Source organism: Pavona decussata, unplaced genomic scaffold (genome assembly GCF_977016875.1).
Source record: "Pavona decussata unplaced genomic scaffold, jaPavDecu1.1 SCAFFOLD_28, whole genome shotgun sequence".
Classification (NCBI taxonomy): domain Eukaryota; kingdom Metazoa; phylum Cnidaria; class Anthozoa; order Scleractinia; family Agariciidae; genus Pavona; species Pavona decussata.
In genome coordinates this window covers 2,112,501-2,131,828 of record NW_028145451.1, presented here as the reverse complement: position 1 = coordinate 2,131,828, position 19,328 = coordinate 2,112,501, and the positions used below count along the sequence as shown (strand labels likewise).

Here is a 19,328-nt window from a genome sequence, read left to right as displayed (position 1 = left end):
TGTGATCAATAAATAACCAAAGGAACTGAAGACGTCTCTGTACTTCTTGAAGCCTAATAGCGCGTAGAAATACGTAGAAATTTTAGTACAACATCTGTCAGTCCTCCTGTTCGCTGTTGTCAAATTAAGTTAAATTTTTTCTATGGAGTTATGGGTTTATTTGTTCATCTTCCTCGAGTTTCCGTGCCGCTGGATTAGATGGGGAATACGTTTCCACATATTTTTTGGCCAGATTGATATCGAAAGAGTGATTTTTTTAGTGGTGTCTGGCGGTGGTACACTTAATTTTTCAAGCTTATCAAGTTAGACTTAACAGCATATTGTATGTTGTAATAAGTATATGTTAGGACACATTGTTGTTTTCGGATAACTGACTGACCATTTCTCAATAAACTATTTCACATTGAATGGCTCATGATGGTGTAGTCAGAATGTTACATTAACTGCAGGAGTGCTCTTCTGAGTGACTGTTGGTAACAAGAGATAGAAAGTTAATAGATAGGAAGTCTCTAAAGTTGAACTGACCTTTCATCAACCATAATCGTAGACCGGCTAAAACAGAAGAAAACTATTTTTTTTTTAATTTCAGACGCACGACCGAGTTAAACTTTGAACGCGCTAGTCGATCAACAGAGAGTTTACGTGATTTATCATGGCTGAAAGCAGCAAGAGACATTAATGATGTACTTTACCATTGGTCTGAATTATCCAGTACTTGAGTTGTGTCAGGTTGGTTTCCAACGTCTTGTTGCTGATGATGTCAGTACAATTGCGATATCCTCATGTACGGTTGTTTTATACGCTTTGTATTACTTGTTTTTTCAAATTTGTTATCTTCAGTGTCAATATTTTTTAGAATTTTGTGTGTAGCATTCGGTAGCGGCTTTCTTATTCCTTATTACGGTGCTATCACTGAGAGAGATTTCTACAGGGTCCGGATTAAAAAAACTTTCCTAATTTATAATTAATCTCAAGTATTGTCTCTAAACAACAGTCTTTGGTATTCAAATTATACTTTGGACATGTGGATAGGGGAGTTAGTTTCTATATAAAGAAACTGCGGCGCTACATCAGTGGCCTGCTGTAACGATTTTGAAAGCAATACGCTGTTTCAACAGGCTACCTATGTAGTTCACCAGATCAATGTTTAGGTGATACCATCATACTTCCTCTTTTTGGAAACGAGTCTTGCAGAAGAGTTGAGGACAGACTGACGTTTTTTAAGCAAGCGTTTGGGTAGCCCATCAGTAGCGAGTTTCAGTAATCAATCTGAGAATTAACGAGAACATTGAAAATAGTTTTCGAACTAGACTCGATGGTTAAAAAATTTCGGATTCGATACAAATTCAGTCCTAACGGATAAAAGGAAGGTTCGCAAATAGCAGGTACTAGCTGAGGATTCATCGAAAAGTACACCAATATTTATGGTACAGAACAAAGCAAAACAACAAGATTTAATGAGAAAAACAAAGGCCCTGCACGTGGGTTATAAATTTTGGTACATTTTTGCGTCGTACTCGGTCAAACAACAACGTGAAATGACTAAATCCAAGGTTCTGTGGAGAACGTGAGGTACATGAAGGTAAATTTTTCATTCTCTGTCAAAACTTGAACGCCTTTCCCACCTGTTCCGTTACTGAATAGTTCGGCCACATTATACAATTTGAACGAACTGGGATAATCGCGGATAAGTACAAGTAACATGTAAACGAATTTATATTTTCGTGACGTTTTTGTTGGTGATGCCGTCGTGGTTTTGTTAATCCCTAATATTGTAATGTGACTACATCGAATAACAATAATTGTGTTCGACATAAAAAGAACGCACTCCTAATACAGATTGTATGGGACAATCAACGAATGAATGGATCTTGGGACGCGTATCTGGCATCCTCCGCAGATTTGGCAGGGGCGGATGGCATTATCACCAGCCGTTGGCAAAGGAGAGAGAGCCTGGGATGGAGATCATCAAACGCACTCCCTTATCTTTGATTGTTACTAGTTTTATCCTTTTATAAACATTACCATGACTTCATCATCTCTCCCTGCTATTGTTCTCCGACTGTTATTGGTTGTTGAATGATCACGTGGTCTAAACTAATTTCAAATGTTTTGCGTGAGGGACTCTCCTAAGCAACTGTCGTCCCCGAAGGATACAACAGCATCTGAATTTTTTCAGGAAAAAAATGTTACAATCAACAGGAGTTTCTAGTCGCATAAATGACGAAGTTAAAAACTGGTCTTTTAGTTCTACATCACCAACCCCCCCACCCCCCACCCCCCGGAATTTCTTTTAGTTCTTCGTCGCGCCCCAGCTTCCCCGGGGTTTTCCTCTACATCAGCTGTATAGCAGTATGTGCGGCGCCAAAGTGTATGGCTTTTGAGCCGTTTTGGTCTGAAATAAGGTATAGATTTGGAACATTTTGGTCTGAATGTCTGAAAAAGGGTATGGATAAGTTACAGAGACCAGTATGGAAAACTTTTGAATGCAGAGGTCCACACAACGCAGGAATTAAACTTGCTGGTAATTTTGCCGAATCTCTCTTGTGAAAGACCTCGTGTCAGGCGTCACTTGAACGTGAAAATACAAAACTGAATGCAAGGCTGGCACTACGGCAAAGGGCAGATTTATTATGGCCCATATTTCGACTATTAGAATTAGTCTTCCTCAGGGCCAGAGCTATACTGAAGGAAAATATAATAACGGTATGGATTCTATCCAACCAGGTCTGAAAATAGGTACCGAAAAATTACATATTTTGGTCTGAAATAGGAACAGGCCAAAAAGTACCCCCTCCTTGTGGTTATACAACAAGAGACTTAATGGCATAACGTATGATGGTTTATTTTAAGAAGAAGAAGTGACATAGAAAAACGTTTAAATGATAATTTAAAAAATTGAGAAAGAACATCACTTAAAAGGATTCATATAACTAAAAAAAAGACAACGTTTCGACACTAACTGAACTTCATTATCAAATAAAGAAATGTGTAGTTGTTGAAATCTATACTATAAGTACTTAAAAGAACAATGGCTCATCAAAAAGCAGCTGTAACATAAGCTGAACAGTCACAAGTTAAACAAAAAGTTTAGCACGCAAGTAGCCTGAGAACATAGACGTATCTCCGGCTTTCGCTTCTCTCCCCCGAAAAATATTTTCATTTTTATTTTCTTTGGGTGGGGGGGGGGGGCGGAGAGAAGCGACAGCAAGATTCGTCTGCTTTTGCAGGCTAGCATGTAAGGAGTCCTTCTGGATATTAAAATTAGGCTTGAGGTTCTTGATGAAAAGTATTTCAAAAACTAACCAATCAAATTTACTCTGTCACTTTCTCACAGCATGATTTCTCTACCTTTTGATACAGATTATGTCGGATACACAGCCCAACACCGGCATCAACGCATTGCTGAGCACAAACATTCGGCAATTGGTAGACATGTCTTACAAGCTCGTGGTGGCAACAATCTTTTGAAAGAAAGCCAACTAGTAGAACTTTGAGCCTGGTAAATATATATAAAAGATGTATTATTGTAATGTCTGCCTAAAATATTCATTAAATATTCTATTAAGTATAATATATAAAAACAAAGCTATATCCTGCGGGACCAATGTTTTCGCACCGCTCATTTGTTACTATGAATTGTGCTGGCGCTGTTAGCAGTTTTGGTATAAAAATGTACACAATTTAATTAAATGAAATGATAATGCTAAAACCTGGAAGATAATAATAATAATAATAATAATAATAATAATAATAATAATAATAATAATAATAGTTCATTTATATAACGCATACATCCATTATTTGCCCAAGGCGCTTTACAAAAAATAAAATTACCCTAAAAATAATCATTGCTTTAATTAATGAATGCTTGCCGCGATTGTATTTGACAACAAAAAGATGACATCACTTTACCAGGTGAATCGAGTTGAAACTAAATTATAGTTCTGATTAATCGGAAAAGCAGATGTCCTATCTGGTCGCTATATCTAGAGAGTAGAAGGAGCGATAACGGAGTAAAAACAACCAAAAAAAGAAACTAAAAAAAATTCAGTAAGATATTTCGGTCTCTTTTAACGTCTTTTGCAGCATCATTGTTCTATAAAATAATCATGAATTGCATAAATTTCATAGAGTTTCCATCGAAATATGGAAATAAGCTTTGGCATCGCGTCCGCTTCTTGTCCGCTTCAAGTTCCTGCGGTTTGAATACCCGATGCGCATTGGATGCATAGAAACGAGGCGAATTGGTACGTGCATATGGCTTCGAACGGCGCATGCTCCTGAGCTTGTAAACAACAGCCATGATAAGAGTCCATTTCATTCCATCAGTTGATGAGGTGTTCTTAGGAGCTCTTTCGGGCTTCCAGTTTCTGTTTAACTCCGGTAATGGCTAAGTTAAAGACAAAGCTGCTAATTGTAGCTGTACTAGGTGTCGTTCTAGCGGTATTTTTTCCCAAGATAAAAGCGCTTTACGGAAAACACGTCAAGCCTCATGCAGACATTGCGGCGAACATCGTTAGAGTCATCAAAGATTTCCACATTTTTGGCTATCATGTCCCTTGGAAGTATGTTCTGCCAGGATTCTGTTTATTCCTTGCCGTTCAGTTATTTAGGGTAAGTACTTTTATATTATTTCTGAAACGCTTTCTTGAATTGTTGACCATCACTTGTTTATTAGGGTGCCTTATTCAACTCAGTCCGCATGCTAAGTAAGTGCCAAGGAGTGAAAATTCCTCGTCTTTTATTATTACAGCAAAAAACATCAAACCCCTTTTTTAAAATGTTGTAGCTTGAGAACACGTTGCGACAACGGTACCACTCCTAATAACAAAAAATTAAGTCTCAAATCGCAGCTAATAAATTTTCGTAACAATCGCAGGCTGACAGCTGTTAAACTGTTATTGTCAAAACAGTTTAGTACACAATTTCCTTTTCACTGTCAGTTAACTCCTCTACGTAGGAAAGCTTTTATGGGAAAACCTTTCCCTTATTTAGTAGCCATAACCAGGGGAGATTGTATATAATTTCAAATATTTTACAAGCAAGCAAATGTTTTTGTTAGCATTTGTTGCAGACAGATGCCTCAAGAGGGTGGGGTATAAAAATATATTTTTGAGGGATTATAATTTTTTCATTGATAGTGTTTATTTTTGAAAATTGGCTTTGAAATGTTAGTATTCAGATGTCCAAGAGAATGATAACACAACTGAGACGGTCTTGCCGTAATTAATGTTTTGAGAATACTTGGTTAAATTTCCCAAATGTAAGAGGTTAGTGAATAATTGAGTATCAACTAGCTATAAAAGCCACACCTTGGCTACAAACTTTGTTTCTCTGTTGACAGTTGTTACAGGTACCAGAATTGTGTCAGGAATTTGGAATAATTAGAGATCTCTTAAGTGCAAAGTTCATTCACTAGCTTTAAATATTAATCTGAATTTGAATTTTGTGTCATAATAATAATTACGTGTAGTATTGAGCACAACTCATAATGTTAGCTAGCCAGTATTTAATTCCTTTGTTACTAGTTTTGAAATTTGAAACTTTGTGAGACAGCAAGACCTGTCTGTGACCCTGAGTCTTTTGTAGTTATGGAAAAAAATTTGAAACTCCAAGATGGCTTTGCACAAAAAATTGAGAATGTAAGACTTGCAGAATTTCACTAAAATTTTGCAAGATTCATAGTTTTTGAATGCCCATTTGCTGCCCCTCTATCCGCATCTGGGTATATGACAATTTCCAAAATTGAAGTACATGTATGTGATAATTTGTGTGCACTGTATGTTTGCATGATAAACCATGAGAGAATCTGACATTATTTTTTTGGATGTGCTCCAAAAACTATCAATTAAAAATTGTTAGGGAATTTCAGTTTTGAATGCTTTGAGTAGGTACCAGTAATGCCTAATTTAAGATCAGTACTTAATGTTAACTACACTGTACATGTACATGCACTTCCCTTCTCTTGTTCTGTTTACAGGTAGAAGTTATTTACTATGTGCATTATATTTTTGTTTTGCTTATGTTGAGCAGTATATCAATACAAATATAACATTTAGATACCAGTAATTATGATGTTAAGTTCCAGACAAGTCCATGTTTACATGTATCACAAGAAGGATCAGGGGAAATATGAGGGGCAGGGTATTCACAGAAGGCAGTTTTTTAAAGGAAAGTGTGAAGCTAGGCTGGAATTTCCAGACACTGTATACTCGAAAAGGTCTCTTTTAGATATTGTCAGTGTTTTAATTTTTTACATGGCACTGTTTTTTTTTTTAAGTGTCTGAAACCATTACTAGGGACCTTAAGCAGCACCGATGACCATGTCATCCAAAATGTAACCTAAAAATTATATTTTGCATTCTCCGAACCAACTTGTGATAATTCCAACTCAATCATTATTTAATCTGTGTGACACTCACTGTTGCTGATTTGAATTACTTCAACTTTCGACCAAACTAAAAAAAAAACACATGCAAGAGCCATGGAAAAATCGCTTTTGTTCACTCTTATTGTTTGAGGTACGAGAAATTAATCGTTTCCTCGAAAGCTGCCATCGAGATCCTGGAAAAATTCTTCGAGCGTCTCGATACTCGAAACTCGAGCCTCGAACCTCGATACTCGATTCTCGATAGCTTCAAAGGATCAAGGATCGAGTTTCGAGTCGAGACTGTCAACTTACTTTTGCACGGTACTGTAGATTAACTATTCAGGAACTGAATGTTGTTGCAGGGGGAACATTCAAGTTCTGAAAGAGAGTGGAAAATCCACACACATGCATAGCCAGTGTTTTGCTCATTAGAAACTATTGTTTTCGGATGATCTTATTGCTTTGTTGTTGTTTTCCCTGCTTAAAGTCCCTTAATTTAGAAGTGCAGTGTCAGTGACTTGGAGGTTTTGGACGTGAAAATTTATGTTGGAAAATGTTCATCCCATTTAATGGTAATATTTGTCTTTAATTTTTAACAGAGACGTCGTAGACTGAAAAAACTTGCAGAAGAACAAAAAAAAAAAGACCAGACCTTTATGACAGAGGAAGAAGGTACATACAATTATAGCTTTTCTTGCATTTACAACATTATTGGGCAGTGCTTTTTTATGTGCGTGTAACTGAGATTGCATGGAGGCTTTGTCTTTCATGAATGTTTAGGTTGTTATTATGATATGAAATTCGTCTCTGTGACATGAGACTGTGATTAATGAATCACATGCAAGAAAAAAAGTTTAAAATGCTGGAGTCGCTGGAACAAGGAATAGTCTTAAAAATGTACATTGTACTTGTGCAAGTATGACTTATACAAAATGTATTATTACAGAGAGTAGTAAGTACATGAAGGGTAAGGTGTGCTTAAGTCTACTGTATATGATACTGCTAAAGTAGGCCACTTAAATATTAATTTTGTAGTATTTTTGCTTTATTTCCTCAATTGATGCCCCATTCCCAGCTTATCAATAAAATGTTTTCCAAAGGGGGGATTAATACAGGGACTGGGCTTATAACATGAATTGTGTAAATATTGTGACTTTGCAGTCTCATGTAACCCTCCCCTCACCAACTCTCCAACCAGGCCTGAAAAAAGGTACATGTATGAATTGAAGAGGCTAGGTTTGAAGAAGGGTACAGCTGTACCAGAAAATAACATATACAGTCTTTCTGTATTTTGGTCTGAATCAGGGTCAGGGTTTTGAGTACCAAGTCACCCCCTCCCCCCCCCCCCCAACCCCCCAACCAAAAAACTGGCTGGTAACTTGAAATTATTTGATATAAAGCAAACAAGTGAACTCATGAGTGACTGGTCTTTTCTGGAAGCTATCATGATTAAGATTTGTAATCTGATTGGAAATTTCAATTTAACAAAAGCATACCAGATAAAGTCTTAAGTGGTCACATTTTTGTGTGTTTTTTTGTGCTTTAAAAGAATACTGACTGATTGGGTTTAAGGAGCTAACTTCGCAAAAATAATCCTCTTTAGCACGTACATGTAACTTTCACATGAATTTTAACTCTTTATTATACAATATGGCTATAATTACTTGGATATTTAGTCTACTAGCAAGGTGCCTGCAAGCTGGTAGTTGATTTTCGTTTTGCAAGATTCAGTCTTGTTTGCACGGCCTGCATTCCCCCTGCTTATCCTTGGTTGCAGTTGGCAGGTTTTGTCCAGTTGGGCTGTCTGTGGTCTCTAAAGTTACGCTTATCCATGACTTGGTGCTACATGTATCTTGCAAATTAAATATGCGAGTCACTGTCCACTTTTCTTGAAAATCGATGTGGCAAGTTGCACTGTACAAAAAGTAACACAGTCGTGTGCAAATTTGTAAAAGTTTAAGTTTATCTTCCTGGTTCTAAAAATTCTCTGATGTCTGGAAAACTCTGGCTAGCCATTTAAGACTTGGCAAGTTCAAACTCCAAAAATGGTTTGTGGTATGTACTGTTTTCTTAAAAGGGAATTTTCATTTACAAAATTTATCATTTCTTTCTTCTATCTGTAATTTTAATTTGATCCAAATTTTAAGAATTCCCATTGATCTTTTTTTTTTAAACTGAAACATCCTCAGTCTGTTCTAATTCCATTGAGGTTCATTGGGACCATGCTCAATTGCTTACACATTAATAACTCTCTAAGCCGCAATGATGATCAATGTCTGATTTCTCCTGAGATCACGAGTGTAGTTTGAGGAGAATACACATGTTGATATATTGTGGCTTAAAAGTGCAATTAATTTTGCTGCAATAATTGTCGCATACATAACAGGGGGAATGTATGGCTTAATTTTTGCAGTCAACTTTTAACATCACTTCACTATATAATTGCACGCTGGAAAAGAACTGCTTTCCATAATTTGGTGTTTACAGCAGCAACCCAGCCAATAATGTTATTAATGCTTTTAATTTGCTTGCACTTACAAAATGTAATTCCCTCTTTCAAATATATCCTGCACCTGCACTCATTTAAGTTCTCAATTCACCTTCATTTCTTATGTGGGTTAATCTATTTTCACTCTTTTACAAAACTTGAAGCAAAAAATGTTAGCATTTCAATTCTGCAACCTTTCTTCTTAGCAGTTAGCAATGTGAAGATTTTCGTCCCTTGTTTCTTGACACAATTAAAGCTGTTTTGGCATGGGAAAAACCGACTAAAAGAAGTTGAACATTCACCTTTCAGCAAAACAAGTACATACCACAAACAACAATGTCACCAAAACTGAAAAACTAGACAATGCTGTGCCACCTGCCAACCTGAAAGATTTGTCAATAGTGGGAAATCGAGTGCGCACCTATATGTACTGGCCTTCGACAAGCTCTGTTAATGTGTTTGAACTGGCAAGAGCTGGCTTTGTGTTTACTGGGATAGATGATGTTGTAAAATGTTTCCAGTGCAAGGGCACTCTCAAAATGTGGAAGCCTGGGGATGACCCAATGGATGGTCACAGAGAATACTATCCTGATTGTCCTCATGTTATGGCGCTTGATGCGCTTAAAAAGCCAGTTAATACTCAAACCCAACTGGACGACCTGCTAACTGTGTGCGAAGGAGTAGGCTACCGTCTGAGACAATTACATTCTCTCCAGCGTAAGACATCAGGCGTTGAACCAGGTAGGGAAAACATCATGGTAGATATTGGGGTGATTATACATGTACTAATCACTGTGGGCAATAATTATTAATGTGATTTTTACACTAGTTATGAAGGGCTAGCAGTTTATCCTTGTTGTGTAACATACTACAATGGAACCCCGCCTTACAACCAGTACCTCATTATGATGACCACTTCTTGTTGCCCCGAACAAATTGAAAGTCCAGTCCAGTCATTTCCTTAGTTTTACAACCTCATTAATCCAACCACCCCGTTTTAATGACCACATTTTCACAGCCTGAAGGTGGCTGCATTAACAGGGTTCCATTGTATTAAAGTGGCTGGAACTGGTTTTCAGTACTTTAATACTTTGATGGATCAATACTACTACACGTACTCTTAATCAGTTAATACAATAATAATGATATCAAACAATTACCAGGCTTATCATAATAATGTGAACAAGTTATGGTCATTTTCTCGAACTCAATTTAGGTTACCATTATGGTGTGTAACCTGTTCACCCCCTCCCTCCTACTAAAAAACAAGCTTGCTGACTAACTAGGACACTCATTGATCAATGAGCGTATGGGTAGGGGTGGTACATGTAGAATACACTAAAATAATTTTGTATAATTATAACGATACATGTAGTTCAAACTGTTGTGTTCTTCTATAAGGTACATGTACTTTTCTTTGCCACTATCAAACTAGAGTTGTAGGTTCGAGAAAAAATGCTTGAAGAGAAAGAGCTGGGATAGAGAGATGTATTTCTTTGATTATGTCACTTTGACTGACTGTCCAATGACTCATCTTCGTATAATATTTAAGTTTTTTTTTTTTGCTTTATTGTTACACAGCCAAGAAGCACCTAACAGAACTGCAGAAGAGATTGGACACCACCGAACGCACCATGCATCTTGTGATGAAACAAATGGAAGCTGTTACAAAGTGTCTGGCCAAGACGCTTGCTGATGACCCTGCCATGAGTGGTGACAAATCCTTGGCTGAAATTACAGAGGGGCTTGTCAACTTGAAAGAGAGCAATGTTTGAAAAGACCAAAATACAAAACCTACTGCACTTGCACTTCTTCTTCACATACTGCTTTAAAAAAAAATACTGAAACTTGTGCAACTGCAGGGGAATTAGTGTGAAGGAGCACATGGTGGCCCGGGTCGGGGAGAAATGGGTCGGGTCGGGAAGAGAAATGGCCTTTATGGGGGGAGTTGTGGGAGTGCATAGTATTCTGCAACAGAAAGAAAGACAGAAGTAGTGGCACTAGGGATGGGGTGGGTAAAGGGGGTTAGTAGTATGGGAGGACGAGTTTAGTTCCTCCTGTCCCCCCTCCCCCCAATAATACGACAACAAGGTTGGAGAGTTTCAGTGGTATCGTTTGTGCCAGAGTTTGACGTATTGACTGTGTGATTCAGAGAAGCATGGACACTGACTTTTTTTATTTGTAGATCATTGGAAGTCTTGTAATGATTTATTTTCTACATGTATCTCTCTTTGGAAGTAATCGGGTGAACTTCTGCAATCTTTGCAATACCTTGGATGATGTCAGCATGTCTTGGGAGTTTCTTTATATTAGCTTCAGGGTTCATCCTCTTTTTGCACTGTATTTCCTTTTTTCTCCAACTTCTTTCCTGAAAAATGGATTTCTTTTAGCAAATCAGAACCAAGAAATTTTGTTGTATACTGCAAACTGAGTTGCACCGAAGATCAAACTGCAGCGATGCATGACTTTTGTAGTCAATGCTATTGTGGGATGTGCATCTCCACTGTAGTTATTGATTTTCCCTTTCTGATGACACAACATTTCAGTCAAGGAAGTCTATGTTCATGGTTTACTGATCTGTATAACATCACACCAGATTATGGTAAAATGTTTTAGAGATTAAAAATTTGTGTATAGGCCTGTCCAGTTTTCATTCATCTCACCAACACTGTGGAACTAGGTTTAGGTAACTACCATGGAAAAGGAATGTTTTTTTCAAATAAATTGAGCCGGGATGTTAAGGACCATTTTTGAAGGATTATCAATGAAAAACTAATAAAATTATATTATTGTAATTTCTTTTGAACAGATGAATAGTACAGTCATGTAATAAAGTGCCATTACTTGTCTAAACATTTAAAGTGTTTGAAAATTGAGAGCTTTTAACATATAAGAAACAAGCATTTTGTAGTTTATGTTGTTAGTTCTACCGGCCACTGTCACAATTCTCAAATTTGTGGTTTCCCTTATTTATGCACTCTGAAACTAAGTTATTTATTATAAATATCAGTGGAGACTGAAAAACCGAATCGCATAATTTATAGTATTTATTGAAAATAGACATTGAAAGATCTCAATAATAATTCTAATTGTAATTAATAAGTTGGACATCTTGTTATAATGAGGAACCTGATCTATATTTTCCAATTTTGCTACTGTTTGAACCAAATCACAAGGTGTTCTTTTAACAAAATTCTGCACCTGTATACATGTATTTGTCATCCGTGACTGCCTTTATTGAAACAAATTATCTGAACTTACTTTACAGGAGTCTAAAATGTTAGGTAAAGCTATGCCTTGTAAAGATGCTCTGATAAGGTTTTACTATTTATTTACATATCTTTTTAGTGTATTGTATTGGGCTAATTAATGAAACACATTTTTATCAATTCAAAATAAAATTATTGAAATCAGGTACTTTTGTTGTTTGTTTTAATTTGCTGACAATGACTGTAGCTCCCTTTTTGCTTTGTTTTTTTTTTATTTGGGAGGGGGGGGGTGCTTAAATTAGAGTAAGTTTACATGTACATCGTTAGAAGTTTGGGCTAGCTGTAAAATAAGATAACATAAAGTGCTCTGCATAAAGTTTCTTTTGGTTGTTTCTTTTGGGGAGCTAAAACCTGTACTACATCTAATGACTAAAAGCTTTTATTTACAGTGTTGTTAATATAAGAGCCCCATAGTCATTCAAATCATTCCTTAGGTGGAACTTTCTTATCTCTTCGTACCTTGGTACAAAGCGCGTTAATTTTATTCACTTAGCAAAGGGTATAACACAACTTTTGCTCTGAAAATCAAATTTATTGCTGTTAATTACAACAAAACTTGGTAACATTTCAAAAAAACAGATGACAATATTAAGAAATATATATTAAATCTGTTGCAATACACTATATGAGGTTGCGTTTCTTTGGGAAAATCTGAATCGGGATTTTTGATCCAAGATCACTCGGGTTATAGTGCATCAAAGGAACCAACGAATTCTTACCCAGAGTGGATTCATTTTTTGTACACCATGATCCGAGTGATCTTTATCAAAAATCCGGATTTGGATTTTCCCAAAGAAACGCAATAATATTGAAGATATCTGAAAAATATAAGATTCACATTTAAAATTTTTTTTTTTTTCTGACTGACAAAAAAATAATTTGAGATCTATTTTTTGTCTAATTTGTTTTCATGCATACATGTAACTGCCATAACAACATACAACAATTCAAAACATTCACATTCGTGTTTATGTTGCAAAAACCTGGTATCAGCCAGTGGTGGATACAGACCAGCTTCAGCTAAGAGGGAGGGGGGGGGGGGGGAGGCTCTCAAACATCTCAGCACCTCCTCCCTACAGCCATTTGTTTTGGCCTTAATAGCAAGGGAGCAACTCTATAGTCTCCTCCCCAAGACCTGCCACTGTGAACTCAAGGCAAGTTAAAGGGCCAATGACAATTGCATGCAAGGGGGGGGGGGGGGGGGGAGGGGGGAGTGGGGGCTACTCCCAAAAATGGACTATATTATGGGGAGACTCTGCCCAAAAGGGGTACCTTTTTCAGGATAGAAGTATTCAAAAAGGGTATGGATTTCATGAGTCGAAGTGTAGAAAGGGTAAAGAAAACTGTCGTTTAGGTATTTAAAAGCTTAGGGCCTTTCAAAAATATTTCTGGAACAGACCCAGAGAACAAAGATAGTGTTTCTACTGTAGGTATGTGCAAAGGGTACCATTTCCTATGGAAGGTATGCAAAATGGTAACCTTTCCTGTCAAAAATGGTATATGAAAGGGTAATTAGGTTTGGGCTTTGGGGCACAGCCTCCCCATATAATTAACCTTTCTTGAGCCAGGACCCAGCCACCTTGTCTGGGGTAGGCGGGTTATTGAAGACACCACCTATCTCTGGAACATTAACAACAACATTTTCTTGGCTTTAAAATTTGAGTTGGCACAAATATTCAGCTAGCAAGAGTCAGCATTGGTAAATAAACAGGAAAAGTGATGTTTGTATCTCATTGTCATTTTTTACTGCTGGATAGAGGGGTGGCTATGCAATAAAGACATCACCTTTGAGGTTGGGGAAGAGGGGTGCAGGCAGTCAGTCAACTTTCTATTTTTTTGGTTTGGTGGGTCCTGTTTGAATATCCCTTTCCCTACCGAGACCCACTATAGTGGGTCCTGAAATCATAACTTGGTCAGTATTTGCTCAATTACAGTGAAATTTTGTCAGCAAATTGGGCTTAGAAAGATCTTTGCATTTCAAAAGAAAAAATGATACCCTCTATGATGTGGTTTACCACCCCTATGATTTGTGGAATATTTTCATTTAATGCATTTACAGACTCTCACATAATTATCTTAGGGTCTTCTATGAATCAAAAGCTGCAAAATAAGCTACAGTTTTGAGGTACACCTATCACATGAGTCGATCAGTGAAATTTCGTAGTTTTGAATTTTTTTGTGTTAAAACCATTTCTATCAAACGCCTGACTTCCTTTAGTTATCTTGATTTCAGAAATGAATTACACTCTTCAAGACCTTTTAAACAGTATATTACATCAGCAAGCTGGGTTTTTCTTCACCGTTTTCGAAAAATGGGCCAAAAAACTTCGTTGGGAAAGGGATATGGTAGTTTTGACCACTAAAGCTTAAGATGCTTAAGTAATGAAACATCACTGGGGAATAGGGTAGCACCCCTCCATCCCCCCTCCCCCCCCCCCCCCCCCCTGTGTGGGTTTTGAGCCATTTTGGTCTGAAAACAGCTCCAGATTTGGATCAAATAAAGGCCTGTTTACACATGCAAATTTTGCCGCACCTCGCTGCAATTTTCTTCCATGTAAGCAAGGCTTTGTGTAAACCAGCTGCGATTTCAGTGCCATAATGATGTACGTTTTCTGCAAAGTGGCAACAGATATTCAAACGTGTTAAAAAAAACCCTGCGATACTGTGGTCAAGCCGATCGACTGAAATTGCTTCTACATGTAGTTTACACATGCAATTTAAAACTAAAGTTGCTGCATTAAAAATGGTTGAAAAATTGCATGTATAACCATGGCCTTAATGCTACATTTTTGTCATTTTGTCTTGAACCAAGTGAGAATTTTAAGGGCAGAACCAGGTAACATATTATTGCCTGCCAAACGTTTCAAGGACCAACCCAACCCCTCCCTCAGGAAGACGAACGACTACAACAACAGCACAACATACATACATACTAAAAATAGTCTACTGAACAACATTTTCATTATGAAAAGCAAGCTAGTGCTGCAGAGCATCCCACATTTCTTTAGTCTCCTGTTTAGCTCTTGCAAGGTCACTGTAATCCAAGAGATCTGAATTCCAGATGGCAACACCATTCAACCCTGCTTCTGCAGCAAACTCATACTTCAGTTTGAGGCTGTTCTTATTGTCATACCAGACCTGGTGCTTTCCACCAACGCTGTCTTCATAGTTGAAAAAAGGTGATGCAGAATCTTGGTCCCACTGTGGCGCTGACATTGCCCTGCTTACGATCAAGTCCTGTAATTCAGCAAACTCAATCTGTCTACCAGCAGCGTCACTGCAGTTCACACCCCGGAATGGAACGCGTTTGATATAGCAAACATTGTCTTGGAGGTCTATACAAGGATAGTCGTAGCCATACCATGGCAGCCCAAGGACCAGCTTTTCTGGTTTGATTCCCAGGGCCAGGTATTCTCCCACAGCTGGGGAAAGAGACAAGGGGAAGCAATGGAAAGGAATATTATTTAATTCAACTTTTCTAGCTCCATTCTGCATTACTAGCGAATGTTAAATTGAATAAATTAGTGCTAGTAGTCTTTTTCAAACCAGACTAAACTGACACATGATGATACGTACAAAAAGTGAAAATAAAGGGCCTTTTCTGAAGAAAAAGTAAGAATTTAAGATTTTAACCCTGTCTGGAATGGGCTCTTTCTGTCTTCTGGGGCCCGGGAGGATCCCCCCCCCCCCCCCTACATAACTTTGCTAAACTTGGAGGATAAGTAGTACGTTCAAAGATGTTTCATTTTAGGTCTGCACCAATACAGGAATTATAACACTAATATGAGCTAAAAACATAAAAGTTACAGTAAGAAATAAGAGTTGAATCTTTCTTCATTTTAAAATGGGAATTCTGTAGATCTAGATTTTGTAACATAATTATAGTAGTGTGAATAAGATTTACATGAAATTACCATTTTTTGTTTGGTTGAAGGGTGAATTTGCCTTTGCTATGCACTCTCCTGTTTTGATCTGGCTCTGTTCATCATATGCCATAACAACAAGAAAATCCACTACTTTGGAAAGAGCCAGTGCGTTATAACAGCGCCCATCAATGCAGTCTGGGGACCACGCAACATCGAAAGACACCTAAAAATTAATAGCAAAATTCAGTCATGTCCTCCAACTATAACTATACATGTAACGTTTTTGTCAATAATTAGGCATTCGTTTATCTATCATTATTGTAGTATCCAGTGATAAAGAGTGTTAGTACTGATCTGCCAAAGTTCACATGCTGAAATGTGCTGGAAACCAGAGCCAGCCACATATTCAAACATGTTAATTTGTGCATTAGAAATGTTTTAAAAACATTATTATAACATACCTGTGCATTTTTTATTACTGAGCGGAATGCAGTAGCTGTTTCATTAACCAATTTAGTTAAAAGTGTGACCTCTTTTGATCTCTTGGGTATCGGTGACTCAATGTCTATATTCACTCCATCGGCATACCGAGCTAAAGCTTCTCTGGTCAGGTTCTTTATCCATTTTGTCCTTAGCTCTTTGTTGCCAAGTTTTTCTGTTGGGAAGTTTGCTGCCAGGATAACTCGCACTCCCTACAAAAGGTAAGGACATAATTTACAAGGTTTTGAAAAATCAATCAACTGCGGCAGATGATTATTGAACATTTGTCCTTAAATGCCAGATTCTGGCCCCAGGCCGGCTGTTCCCCATAAATAGTTCACTCCAAACAGGTGGGAGTCTAAGCAATTCACACAATTATCAATATTTAGATAATGACTTGCATTTCTTTCAGTGCTTCAACAATGTCTCCAATAATGACTTCAGAGACAAAAAAAAAAACAATTTGGCACTTACATGTACATGTATATCTAATCATTTATTTATTTTCAAAAATTCTGGCACAATGGTACTTTCCAAAGGCTTTTTGTGGTCTAAACAAATCTGCAAGATCCACCAGCTATTTTACAGTAATGTCTGGAACAATCCACCTGTCACAAATCTTTTGTCTTGGGAAAAAACCTTCAAGCAGAAAAAGGTTGATCAGGAAAATAATATTTTGGTTGAATTTTGCATTTTAGTTACTGACACATAAGGAGGTCATTAATATTAGTCTACACGATCTTCAGAAATAATGCTAAAAGTGGCTTCAGTATTGTATACCTGGTACCCTGATGACTGAACACCAGACTTACAGGAATTGTGAAAAATATGGTGACCAGTTCAATATACAAATCCCTTAACCTTATATTATAGCTAAGGAAGAAAACCATCAGTTTCTGACCCATTCAATGCAAGAAATTGTTTGTGACCTCATTATTTTATTGTGCCTGTACAAATTAAAGCAATATTAATACCTTTCAAATAAAAGTCCCTTTAATGCAATGGTTGTTTAATGATTGTTCTTACTCTAGAAGAACAAATTATGAGAAGATTGACAACTAGAAAAATAACCGATGAATTTTGTCTTTTAGACTCCTATTCTGCTGCTTCACTTCTAAGCAATCATCATACCATTGAGAATCGAAAGACTTTTGAAAATCTTTGTAGGCTTTCATAAAATTTATTTAACATACTTTTTAGGCATTTATTGTTTAGGGTTTGTATGACAAAATGTGATCTGTTTTAAGATATCCCTCAAAGAATCTGATTTACTGGGATGTAAAATAATTTCTGGCTTTTGATGCCCTTGTGTGATTTTTTTTATTCAAAAGAATGGAAAAAAAGCTAGTCATACAAATAACTAGAGCTGTTTATTAGCTGGGATTAATTTTTCCGCTGGTTGGAAGATGAGAATAATCAATCCTGCAGACCAATAATCCAGAAAGGTTCCAGCATGGGCATAAAATTGAATAGCTTAATGTCAACGAAGTCAGGAAAACTTGAATGTTTCACTTTGTATTTGGTCAATATCTACAGCCGCCCACTGATCTTAGAGTCTTTTAAACCCCAATTTTGTCTCTTTCTCTGTAAAAGGGTGATTGAGTTCATCAGACTCTTCTTTACATTAGAAGCTGATTTTGAGAAAGATTTTAATAGAGTGGGCAAAATTGTATATTATAGGAAAATTCACCACCTGACGAGGGAATTCTAAGGGAAATCTCCTACAGTAACTATAATTTTACCTTGTATTCGAATCATCATGGATACAAAGAATGAAAAATATAATCTTGGGTTGACAATCGAAGAAAGAACCACATAAACGCTTACACTATGAAAGCTAAAATGTATCAAAAAGGAACGGATTAAATGAACCTTTAATAAGGAGAAGTGTATATTCTATTTTCACCCGAGTCAAACAAAAGAATTATAAACTGGACATACTTAAAAAGACTTAAGCTTGTCTGGACTTATTAAATGAATGATCAACTTTACTAACGTCTCAGTGATAATACCCGAAAAAAATTCCCTCGTTACAGCTGCAATGATAGACAACAGTTCGTTTCCTGCTATTAAATCATTCGACTTTCTTGACACAAACAAGAAAGAAGATTTCTCCCGGGTCACTGATTCTTAACTACTGGATAAAATCAATTGTCTCCAACGCCAACAAAACTTACACTTAACGCCTAATGAAAAGTAAAGAAGTCAATCTTTTTTCTTAAATTCAGCTTACAGGACGTAAAATCGAAAAGGAAGCTCTCAATTTCTGCTTGAAGCTTAAAATGTTTTCTTTTGACGCAAATTCCATGCAAATGAAGTCAGACGAGGTAATGGACACGGCCGGCGGTGAAATTCACATCTTGTTCGCGGTTTTAAATAAGCTTAACAATTTCTCACAATGACTGGATCAACAGAAGCAGGAGAACAGAAACACTAATCAATTCATCACTCACTTTTTTATGTGCTTCGCACATCATCTCGTCATCCCAGGGTCGAAAGAGAGCGATCGTGGTCACTTTGTTCCAGTCGTACTTTCTCCAGTCGTTCGGCTTCGTTGTAAACATGAGAAATTCTTTGCCCTGTGGTCTGGCGATCGGCTCGCAAAGGGCTTCATCCTCGCAAGGGCATTTACCGCTAATGAAAGACGAAAAGTCGATGAAAACAAAAAGAAGAAGCGCGAATAACTTGGCCGCCATAACTGTCAGAAAACACCAGCCGAGTGTAATGCAGGGGGTTGGAAGACTGGAAACGAGGAAATAGCAGTCTCACGTGACTATCATGTGATTATCGCTTGTTTTGTGTTTTGTGTATGAAGAGTTGATAGGAGAAGAAGAAGAAGAAGAAGAAGAAGA

At 37.2% G+C, this 19,328-nt stretch overlaps 2 protein-coding genes across 2 annotated transcripts; one reads left to right on the top strand and one right to left on the bottom strand.

The window, feature by feature from the left end:
- The first annotated feature begins 4,064 nt into the window (after positions 1 to 4,064).
- Positions 4,065 to 12,278, top strand: LOC146485070 (uncharacterized). Its single transcript, XM_085104021.1, has 4 exons — positions 4,065 to 4,617; positions 6,973 to 7,045; positions 9,171 to 9,602; positions 10,443 to 12,278. Exons 1-4 carry the CDS (start codon positions 4,390 to 4,392, stop codon positions 10,634 to 10,636), a joined length of 927 nt encoding a protein of 308 aa, XP_084960147.1. The 5' UTR covers positions 4,065 to 4,389; the 3' UTR covers positions 10,637 to 12,278.
- A 363-nt stretch (positions 12,279 to 12,641) lies between these two features.
- On the bottom strand, positions 12,642 to 19,200 carry LOC146485069 (di-N-acetylchitobiase-like). Its single transcript, XM_085104020.1, has 4 exons — positions 18,930 to 19,200; positions 16,458 to 16,688; positions 16,045 to 16,219; positions 12,642 to 15,552 (listed from the first exon to the last, which is right to left on the bottom strand). The coding sequence occupies exons 1-4, from the start codon at positions 19,170 to 19,172 to the stop codon at positions 15,107 to 15,109; spliced, it is 1,095 nt and encodes a 364-aa protein (XP_084960146.1). The 5' UTR covers positions 19,173 to 19,200; the 3' UTR covers positions 12,642 to 15,106.
- Positions 19,201 to 19,328: the final 128 nt, after the last annotated feature.